General features: G+C 41.5%; 1 protein-coding gene across 1 annotated transcript; it reads left to right on the top strand.

Moving 5' to 3' along the window:
• The first annotated feature begins 489 nt into the window (after positions 1-489).
• On the top strand, positions 490-10,055 carry LOC128876579 (solute carrier organic anion transporter family member 74D). The gene is made up of 8 exons (XM_054123051.1): positions 490-699; positions 3,407-3,600; positions 6,247-6,672; positions 7,191-7,438; positions 7,534-7,804; positions 7,940-8,135; positions 8,313-8,914; positions 9,344-10,055. The coding sequence occupies exons 2-8, from the start codon at positions 3,420-3,422 to the stop codon at positions 9,517-9,519; spliced, it is 2,100 nt and encodes a 699-aa protein (XP_053979026.1). The 5' UTR covers positions 490-699; positions 3,407-3,419; the 3' UTR covers positions 9,520-10,055.
• The last annotated feature ends 1,614 nt before the right edge of the window (positions 10,056-11,669 follow it).

Below are 11,669 nucleotides of genomic sequence, written 5' to 3'. Positions count from 1 at the left end.
TTTCATGGGTTTGTCACTCCTCGAGACCGTCATTGCTGGATGATCGGCGACGGAGTCTGCTCCATCCAATACATAGTAGTAAGATGTCACAGAATCACGGTCACGGGGAAGATTGAGTAAATAGTTGTTCGATCGTTGTAATATTTCACTGTTACGCCAATGCATTGTCAATATTCATTCGCTCTCGTCACTCTTACGTTTCTCTTCGACTTTCTTTGTCGCGCGATAAACGTTTGATGCGAAGAAGACTACCCGGAGAGTACCATCTAAAAATTCAACATAGTTTCATCGTTTTTACTCAGCGAATCACATCGGCGTCGGATACCTTAGCGCAGACTGCAACAGATTCTGATACCTTTCGAGTCGGCGTCCCTCGATAATCGCGAGCGTCGCTGACGAGATGTCAGCACCAGTTCTCCATTGATAACGCGTCCTCTGAATGACGCCCCCGCTTATCATTCGATTTGATAGAGAAATAGTAGGGGAGCATTGCCATTGACACAAGAGCGAGGCTCAGTTATCCCGCGTTTATTCGCGTAAACTAGAGCGCCCGTAGCGCTTAGTGCGTTTTTTTTTTTGGTGTAACTCGACGGACGGAGGTCACGAACAGGGAAAGACTCGAGGATCGCGATCCAGACAGGACTCGCGACCTGGAAGTCCTTCCTAAGTCCATGCGGAAGCACGTGGCCTAAGGTCAAGGTGAGACTAATAGAATTCTCGCGTGTTTTTGCTTCCTACTTCCACCTAACTCGTGTTTCATTCGACATCATTCGCGTTCAATCGTAATCCTTCTCGTACATCGATCGCGAACGCTGTAACCAGGTGAAATTATTATAGAAAATATCTCATTCCGTTACATAAACACACTGCGGATCCACTTTCTGGTATTAACAAATCGCAGTGAATTTCTTTGTCATTCAATTCACACGTGATCGGTGATGGACGAAAGTCTCGTGTAGATAAAGCACTTCAAAGAGCGAACAAAAGGTAAACAAATTCCATTGAAATGACAGGCTGATTTGTATAGAGGTCGTTCTTTTTTTTTTTCGAAACGATGACTTTTTGACGCAGCGAGTCGGCCCTCGAAACGGAGTACATTTTAGGAGAGTTGTTTGTTAGACCGAGAAATAATCCATTCCCCCAGTTGGAATCTGAATCATACAATTGAACTGTGTTTCACGTCGAGCGAATCAACAGCTCATCCAAATAACCGTTTGATCGAATAAACGTTGCGAATAAATCGTCAAGCGCGGAGTCCCCATTCATCTATTATTCGAAGAATATCTGCGTTGGAACACACCGTAGAATTTTTCGGAGCATAAGAATCTCTCCGCGATTAATGTTACTTTATCTCGTGTTCGTTGCTCAGAAGTTTTAGTCCGGCAGCAAACGTGGTAAAAAGTCGTCCAAGTCTGAATACCAATTACGAAGCTTCGACTTTGTCATCTTCTAATCTGGTTAAAATCGTTTCCAAGCTGACACGCTCGTGAATTATCCTGAAATTAACAATGGCACTGTACGAATCAGCATTAAACAGCTGCGGCTGACCGTTACGTCACTACGGAAGACGATTTTTCTTGACATTTATCATTATCGATAACTGTCTACCAATAACTTGGTTTGTTACTGTTTCAACGTCCCTTGTTTTGTAATAGAGAATATTCTTGGTCCGGATTAATCTCCGATAGGGATTTGCGAAGCGAATTGTTCGAGAAGGTTTGCCGACATCATTTTTAGTGAATTGCTCGTGACGATTGTTGAGGTTTTTGTAGAATTTGCTTTTAAGTGAAAAAATTGATGCGCCTTAACGAGGTACGTAACGCGAAGTTTGAAATCGATATTCGAAACGATTTTTATTTTATAAGATTTTCCAAGTGCTCTAGTTTTCTTCCTCGTTGTCGCTCTGGATCTTGCTACTCGAGAAAGCCTGTCGCGAAGTTGGGTATGTGATTCTTAGCATGCTTCTTGTGGCACGACGCGGCGGAAGTAACAATCGACTGGAACTCCGTATTAATGCAGTCTCCGAGCGTCACAACGAAATCTATACTGAGTTAAATTGCAATTGCGTAATCATCTCAGGTGCCCGTGGTGCACGCGACAATTACGTAGGAAACCGTTGGTAAATAAATCCGTTACAGTGGCTCGCTTTTCGACGTTCGCGCGAATACCAATCAAACGAGTTTGTTTTCGCGTTGGAATAGTGGTTTACGATATCCTGGAGAACGTTCGGTTGAAACAAAATTTCTGTTAAAAAAAAAAGGGTTCATTATGTTTATTATAATTTAAATAAAATTAGATTCCTTTTATCGACTTTAATTAATCCAAAATTAAATTCTTGTTATCGTTAGAAGCACTATAATTTACTATTAATTGGCGAGCTAGGAGTATGAGCATAGTTAACTTCTTCATTGGTTAAACGTTTCGATCTACTGTTCGGATCCTCTCTATTAACAATTGATGTTTAACCTACATATTTGTCCACAAAATATTTATATGTGCATTTATGACTGCGCGAGATACACGCCACACAATCGAACTTTAATATTTAAAAGAAATGTACGCTTTTAAAATTTTAATTTTTAAACCTCGAAAATTAATTTCTTATGTTTCTCCCCCAGAGGACCAACAAATCAACGGATCGAAACGTTAATGAGAATAGCTTGTTTAAGCCTGGCAAATAGTTCGTATTATCGACAGGTATACTCTTCGGTGGGATAATAATTGTTTATGCTAATTCGTTTGCACCTTGAGACTCCATTTACGAAATACGCTTCCCTCGTTTGCCTTTACATTAATCCTTCTGGCATTTTTTTCCAAATTTTATTTTACCACTTACAATGACAATTGATCCATTCTCGATATCCAAGCTAATCAGATAAGCGATGGATAACAGGATCTATCGTGCAAGTTTATCTAAAGTATTTTTATTATGAATTCGCATCGAATTCCTGGGCACAAACGACAATCGCCATTACTTGCACTTGTGTTCTATGTGTGTAGGTATATCGTCGCTCAAAAGTCGAAGATCAAAGCAGTTAAACGAAAACAATCAATTCATGGAATCGATAAGAATCTACTCGAACACATATTTTAATCTTGTTTGAAAGTTCTCAAGGTGATTTCAAGAATAAATAAAATCATGGATTTAACAAGTACAGATTTTTTAAATCCCTGATACGATTATTTATTTTAAACAGAAGAAAACACATCAATCAGAAGATTGGCAGAGGTACTGTAATCAAAATAACGTGTTCAGTGCTGACGATTACTCGTCAATTATTCATATTATCGACAAACATACTCTTCCTAGTTAAATTATATTTAGTTCAAATGGAATTTTTTGTCCTCCGAAACTTAGTTTTTGTTAATAAAGTGCATACATTAACGAATTATTTTAATTTTGCAGCGCTGTCGGAGGGATGAGCAAAGGTTGTGGAATTTGCGGGATTTATCCCCGGTGGTTGCGACATCGTGCCACCCCGAAAAATTTCATCGCTGTGTATGGCCTCCTCGGCACCGTGCAGGCGATGGCTTTCATTTACATCGTTGTCACCCTCACGACTCTGGAGAAAAGATTCAAGATACCTAGTCGGACAACTGGTACGTGTACTTCGACGTCATTTGTTACTGTTCGAGCAATTAGTGTTCGTCCAATTGATAGGTAATATTTAAAAAGAAAGAATTTGATTACATCTGCATCTAAATATTTTTTATATATAAATTCATTCAATTTCAAGATTTAAAAAATCTCTTACAAGATGATTCTAAACCAAAGAATCCAAACACAAATAAATAATAGCTCCATCGAACCAGAAGATAATAAACGATCAACGCGTGGTAGTCAACGTTTCAACGAAAGTTTCCACCCTAATCGTCGATGCACAAACGCGCTCGAAACGCGTGGAATTACAGAACTTTGAATATTTTGGCTTCCTTATCTCGCGATTACTCTTGCCATCGTAGGCGAGTAGTCGAATGTATTTCGCGTTGAAATACTCGCGCTTGCAGTCGCACGCGTGCACATGATCGGCCCCCGAACAAAGATAAAATCCATCCCGTCGGTGTGGGTTCGTCTAGTAGGTAAGTGAGTAGTGTGTCGCAATCATAGAAGTGAGAAATCTGTCGTTAGAGCAACGAGCGCTGGACACGCAATGCGAAGACACACGGATGTGCATTATACGAGTTTATTGTTGGTCGTAATACACTCCAAGGGTACATACACGAAACGCCATCAGAGACTTGAAAGCTTCTCAATCGTGAATTCTCAAATGATCTTGTATTCTTATGATAGGTGTGTTATTTTCGATACTCGATAACGAATAAATTCTAAGAAATATTAGATCTGTGAAAATTTAACAATCGAGTCGATGGTTCGCCGTTTCGCTAGCGTTAATGTCGCTTCCAAGTGTCTCTAGCCGTTACCGCGTAATTCGAGTATTCTCTATTTCGAGCTAACAGGTTTTCCATTAGAACTAATAGCATTAGCGTGGTTTTAATTCCGTGCATGAATAGCGAATGGTTCAGTTTGTGTCGGCACATTAGCTCAACTGCCAAAACTCTTGGCAACTAATCTTTGTCAAACAGGCAGAAGCTCCATGTTAAACAGAGGTGGTCTATAATTAATTCTGTTTAATCTCCTTTAACAATTTTCTGTATCATAAACAAAAGGACAGTATGTACATACATATATTGTATAAATATTTGATGATCTCGAACAAATTCTAATAATAAGAATTAGAATTTCTGATTTGCCTTCTACATGATTTGTAATGTTTTAGAGTCATCAATGTTTTTGTTTCAACTCGCACGTGAATATTACGTTAATTATGCGTTATGGTTGTTGCGTGAGAAATCGATACATTCCTTCCACAAACGTACGTATTACGCTCCTCCAATGAGTTGGTGGTTTTACGAGGCCGTTGTTATTGCAATGATTTGATAGATCGATGTTTTCGAAGGTTTATTGGAATTCGATATCGAGATAAAGCGATACACCTTTCCAGCTATCGCTTTGCGACCTTGCTAACCGTATCAATCTCATAATTTCAAATCAAGATTCCCATTGTTTGTGCATTTTCTTAAAGCATGCAGATTTGAAAGTGTTTTAAATTTTACTGTCAAATTTTACGAATTCGTCATTTCTATTACTCCCGTGAAAAGAAATTCTCGTTGGGGATTCTAGGCCCGGAATATTGGGATTCTTCCCATTTTCCCATGGGACCGCCCGGGGCCGAAGCGAGTATTTCTCCTTGAAAATTAGCAAACTTTGAAGCGTTATAGGTCGAAAACTAATAAAAATCGGGTAAATACATTAAAGCTTAATGAATTCGTCTTGAAAAGTACTATCGCACGGTATAAAAAAAAATATATAGTTCCATTTGAAAAACGAAACTTGACCATCATATCTCGTTAAATAACAAAGTTAACAAAAATTCCTTCTCGCTGAAACATGAGCCCCATTTTACCATGCAACTTCCATATTTGAAACGTTGCATTCGGCCGATAGTTTTGGAGTTAGAGCTCTTTTTCACTTAGGCTGGGACACTCTGAATGGCTCTCAGATACCCACCCCTCCGCTGCCGGCCCATTCATATTTCTTCTGCCCGTAGTTTCGTCCGAGTAACCCCGACCACCGGTGTAATATGATCCGAACCGATTGATACGCTTCTGTCGAGTATTTTCTTTTTCTTGGACCTCTTTATCCTTTCACTATTTATCCTTTTCTACGTTGGACGCTCGACTCGAGTCAAGTGTAAACACATAAAAACACTCGAGTGTCAATATTTTGGGTCTCCGATTTTGCATGCCTCCTTCGTATCTTCTAATGTTTTGCCAACAAACTTCGAGCGTAGAGAAGGACAGCGAATGAAGAAGAGGACGGAGCGACATGCGAAAATGGCGACCAACACCGAGACTATTTCGACGAGACGTGTAGTAAATATGATGCGAATTACGTCGTGTTTGGTATCATTTTAATCAGAAAAATGTCAGGAATACGATGGTAACAGTTTCACAACAAAAACGGTAATAATAAAAAAAGGTTCGATCGTTGCATTAGCATTGTCTCATCGAGATATCCGATCCCGGATCATGTTACTGTCCATTTATCGTAGAGAAACTTGTGCATTTAAGGAGACTGTTGAATTATATACAGGATGTACCAGTCTAAGTGATACAGAGCTCTAAAATGCTTCGAACGAAGTTTCTCCCAAGGATTGTTATACAGTGCAGTGTTTTTTTTTCCAGGATTGATCCTTTCGGGAAACGAGATCTCTCAGATTCTATCTCTGATATTAACCTACTACGGAGGCTCGGGGCACCGTCCAAGATGGATCGCGATCGGTGTGGGACTGAGTGCGTCCTCGTGCCTCGTCCTCGCGCTTCCCCACTTCCTCTTCGGGCCAGGAAGGGACGCGCTGGCCTTGACGAAGGAGTACCTCGATCAGACCCTGCTGAACGCTACCACGATCCCCGATGACTTGGCAATCTGCCCACGCGTGGTCAAACCGGAACGCTGCGACGAGGAGACTCTGCTAGACGTCAGCGTCCTGCCTCGACTTTTGGTGTTCCTCTCCCAGTTCATCCTTGGAATCGGCACCACGCTCTACTATGGCCTGGGCCAGCCGTACCTGGACGACAATACCAAGAAGAAAAACACCCCCATGCTTTTGGGTAACTATTATCGTTGATCTATTTATCGGGGACACCGAGGAAGGGGCAGAATTTTTTAGGGTTATTGGAAAGCGATAAATGTTTATATGATATATCGTTATAATACATGGAAATAATTATTGTAATATAATGTAATATTTATATCACATAAGTGAAATTATAATTGTATATAGTTTGAGAATTTGTTTACGAAAGACGATGACAATTGAAAATTACATTGATGAGCAACACATGAAAGTGTTCGATAACTATGTCAGAATGAGTTAATAATAGACGCAAGGGGAACGTCGTTTTTAATCAGTATTTATCGAGCGTCTTCTTCCCATTCATCAGCCTCGACCGAGAATACATCTTTTATTCCTTTGCAAAATGCTCCCGCGGGATTGTTACGTAGACCTTACAGATGCGTGTCTATTAATAATTCGGTATCATAAATTCAAAATAAATTCGAAATTTAAATTCAATTATTTACAAAAATATAACATAATAAAGTAAACGTGACTAATCTTGTCGATCAGGTTTCACATTTGCTTTGAGAACAGTGGGCCCAGCGATAGGATTTCTGTTGGGTTATGGTTGCCTCAGTCTATACATAGATCCCTCTTTACATCCCGTGATCACCAAAAACGATCCACGATGGTTGGGCGCGTGGTGGCTCGGCTGGATCATCCTAGGCGTCACGATGGGCATGTTTTCTATCTTGATAGCCATGTTCCCGAGAGATCTGCCCACGAAGAACTCTGCTGCAAATGACACTGCCAGTAAGGTAAAAAGTTGAACAATTCTAAATTTACTGCTGGATTAAATAGTTAGGGTAATCGTTATTCAAGTACATTTTCACGTATCCTGATCATTTTCAAGGACGGTAGTACACCATTGAAGCTGCACCTAACCGCGCAAGAGAGATACATGACACCGATGGAGCCGAGGAAGTCGATCGACACGGAATACATCCCGACGATTCGCGAATTCCCAACGGCGATGAAGAGGTTGCTGACCAACTGGCTGCTGACCTTCAACAATCTGAGCGGGGTGTTCTACGTTCTGGGTGCATCGGCTTATATAACGTTTCTGGCGAAATATCTGGAGGTTCAGTATAGCACATCAGCTGCTGGCGGCACAGTAATTGCAGGTAGATTGATTGGAAAGATAGATGAACTGCATTTATTAAATCTTGGTTTTGTTAAATAAACGATTTTTTTAAGCATTTTATCTTAGCTTTATTAAATGGAGGGTTTATTATCTAATTTGTTTTTTCTATTTCAAGGTCCGATATCCCTGGTGGGTATGGTGTTAGGATTTCTATTCTCCGGACTGACCATCAGCAAATTCAAACCGGGACCTAGGCCCTTGCTAGCGTGGAACGTGTTCGTTGGCGTCTGTTTCGTCGCGGGTCAAATACTCTTCATATTCCTTGGTTGCTCGGATGTCGGCATCAAGGGACTCGATTTAGATACTATGCAGTGAGTACGTTTTTTTTTTTCTTCGCCGAGGATTTGTTCTAGACTTAACACATTGCAGCAGTAGCAAATCTGAAACAGACGAAAGAGGTTGACAATGACTTTCGAATACTACTTAGAGTAGTCTCGATGATACCAATTTCGAATAGAATACAGTCCCGGTACGATTGTATCTTCCAGAATGAATCTGACGTTCAGTTGCAACCAGAACTGCAATTGCGACGGGGTGAAATACTCCCCAGTTTGCCACGAGCCGTCGAAGACCACATTTTTCTCGGCCTGTCACGCGGGTTGCCGTTCGATAATAGACGACAAGGACTTCGGGGATTGCAGCTGCCTTCCCATCACCGATTCCTTGGGCATCGACGATCATTTCGGCTACAGCGACGACAGCATATCGCTGTCGACTCAATCCATCTACCTGAGCGATCCACGGATCCTCAACTTCGACAGGGTCAGGGCTGGCCCGTGCCCCAGCGACTGCAGCCGTCCCTACCTCCTCTTCATGGTCCTTACCTGCATCATACAAACGTTGGCGTGTTCTGGAAAAATTGGTAACGTCCTGGTGAATTATCGGAGCGTCGAGAAGAGGGACAAGAGTTTCGCTCAAGGGATAACCTTGATGACGATTTCCTTGTTCGCGCTGATACCGGGTCCAATTATTTACGGAGCCATCATCGACTCCACCTGCTTGATCTGGGAAGAGTCCTGCGGCACCAGAGGCAACTGCTGGTTTCATCACGGACGCAACTTCCGGTACTTGGTCAACGTCACGTCGGCGGGTGAGATTGAATACAGATCAAAGAGATTAAACCTTTCGATTCGAAATTCGTGAGCTTGATTTCATTTATTTTAATTACTCGGAGACTTCTATTGAATTTTGATTCGTCTATTGGATTAATTTTTGGTAAGTATCTGGAAGGGAAACTTAATGAAAAAATTGTCTACTTGTTAGAAGTGTTCGTTCTAGGAATACATTTTTATTGTTATGTATTACCAAAAACGATAGCATTTAATGTAATATTAATATAATATATTTTGCTTCACGATTTAACATATATATATTTTAATCTAATATTCCGCTAAAGGAAGAATCGACAGATAAGTATACAATTTATATAGTCTAAATTGTAGAAAAATATATTAGTTACAGTAATAATTAATTTTCCAGAGTTCTGTTAAGTTCACGCTGACTCTAGATATTTGTTCAGGTTTCTCGATGATTGGAGTGCTGTTCGATGCAGCGGTTTGTTACCTGGGTAAGGATCTGGATCTTTACGGCGCCCAGGATGCGGACAAGCGTCGCGAATTTGTGAAAGAGAACACCGAGGCCAGGATCGCCATTGGCGAGAAGAAGAAGAAGGAAATAAATGGGAATCTAAATTAGCCAGCCGGTTGTGCTGATAATAAAAAAAAGTGAAATTAATAATAGTTAAATTTAGGAGGTTCGAGATACTCGTGTCGCAAAGTTGAGATTAGAAGAGAACAGTTTTGGGTACCTGAACGTTAGAACCTTTCACGATCGATGTCGAAGGTGACAATATTATAGAAGAAACCATATAAAACATGCAAAACATTTTTAACGCTAGATTTACGGAGATTTAAAATGTCTTTGTTGCACTTTTTTTTTGTTTTGCCGTTTACTTTTTAAGTAACCGAGAAATTTAAACAGTCCCTGTAAATTTCTTCCCGAAATTCAGAATGCATGAAAACGGTCGTGCTCCGTAAATCTAGTGTTAAAGTATTCCATATACTTTATTCAATGTTTAGATATAGTCGAAAAGCTGGATGTTATGGGGCATAAAAATTATTCTAACGACGTCGATTATATTTTCAATTTACATTCCAGACTTCTCGGACATTTGTACGGCTGTACACCGTTATTCCTATTTGTTTGTAAATAAAAGACGAATTTTTATTAAAGTTCCCGACAACGTCTGCGTCGTGCTTCCGAGCTGGCAACTTTCGCGCTACTCCGGTTAAAGTCTACGATAAACAAAGCGTAATACTCAACGAGACACCGGCGTCCGAGCTGGCTTCGTGAAAATAAAAAACGAAACAGATTTTCCAGTCAGTGTTCTTCCTTTAGTCAACTTAAACTTCTTCGGATTTTCATCCATAGTAGAATGAGATTAGTGAAACATGCGAGGCCAGACGCCTTTCTTTGCAGCATACAAATATCTCAATCTAATCTCTCATGTTTTAAACTCAAACAACCATGTCGATAACGTAACCTGTTCGTATAACAGAGGCAATGTAATCCAGTGGCGACGGGCTCGATAACCCCATCAGCGCGAGACGCAACACCGATCGATGGAAAGGAACCTAAGATTTTCGTCGCACGATAAAAGGAAGATCTCTCTCCCCCCTTGAGAGGCCGCCTACGCAGCTTCAGATCGGTTCCCTTAAATCCTCCTTCCCAGCAAATAGGGCGCAATGTCCACAGGGTGGAATGGGGTTGGGCGTATAAGGAAAAACGAAAGGAAAAAACGGGTGAAAGGGTAGTGAAATCGGACGATCGATGATCGCGGTTGATACCCAGCGAGCGAAACTGTAGAAACAGAGCCGGCAGGAAATGGGGTAAGGTCTTAAGGGTTGTTTTCAGGCCTGCGTCACGAATCCTGAGCATGGGGAGAGGGTTGACCCCGCGGTGCAAGGGACTACCCGGTAGTCAGGGGATTACAAACCCGCGAGGCCGAAAGTAAAAAGGGAGTTTTTGTTTGAGAGCCTTTTAATTTTTAAGCCCGGCCAGACCGAGCCTGGAGGAGGTCCTGGTCGGGTAATGAATTCCACGACGTCCTTATGACGTCAGGACGTCTCTATCGATCGCGTCCTCAGACACGGTCTTTGGAGGATGCGCTTTGGCATTACCAGGAGGATTAAGTGCCCTGCCTTATTCCACCGTAAATAAAGAAAAATCACGGCCAGGATCATTGCGCATCCTGCTCCCCATCCCCACCCACCCCAGGACTCGAGGTATAGGCTGGGACAACCCACGGACTGGGGTGTTTCTTGCTTAGGGATTTTCTTGCTTCTCGTGGACCGTGACGATCGCCTAGGCGTCGTTGTTCGCGTCCGTGGCGAAGCTGGAATTCAGAGGAGCACGTCTTTAATTACTACACGTGACAATTCTTTGGAAATTATGCGCGGCTGCACACCTTGCAGGTGTTCTTAACACGATGGGTACTCATTGTCTGCTCCGCTAGGAGGTAAGACCTGGAACTGGCCGAATGACTTTGTATTCGAGCGAAGGACTATTAGGTCACGAGTTAAGTTATGTGCATATTATTTTTTGGATACTAATTAGGCGGAGCTTCAGTGGCGTCGCCTATAACGATGACGATTTTATCGAAACTGTGTGAGTTACGATCCAAATATTTTTCATTCATCCACTCGGTAATGTAGAGCAGCCTGTCGGTAATGCAGTGCTATCTGTCGATAAGATTCGGTAATGTAGAACCTTAACTGATCACTGAATTTATCGACAGGGTAGTCTGCGTTACCAACATTGGAAAAGAAGAGATCTGTAACTACTAT

This window comes from Hylaeus volcanicus, chromosome 5 (assembly GCF_026283585.1).
Source record: "Hylaeus volcanicus isolate JK05 chromosome 5, UHH_iyHylVolc1.0_haploid, whole genome shotgun sequence".
Taxonomy (NCBI): domain Eukaryota; kingdom Metazoa; phylum Arthropoda; class Insecta; order Hymenoptera; family Colletidae; genus Hylaeus; species Hylaeus volcanicus.
This window is presented reverse-complemented; position numbering and strand designations above follow the sequence as displayed.

Excerpts from the sequence above, each read along its gene's own strand:
- LOC128876579 (XM_054123051.1), top strand. The coding sequence starts at position 3,420 with ATGAGCAAAGGTTGTGGAATTTGCGGGATTTATCCCCGGTGGTTGCGA. Across the intron at positions 3,601-6,246 it reads GATACCTAGTCGGACAACTG|GATTGATCCTTTCGGGAAAC; the intron begins GTACGTGTACTT and ends TTTTTTTTCCAG. Across the intron at positions 8,136-8,312 it reads CTCGATTTAGATACTATGCA|AATGAATCTGACGTTCAGTT; the intron begins GTGAGTACGTTT and ends TGTATCTTCCAG.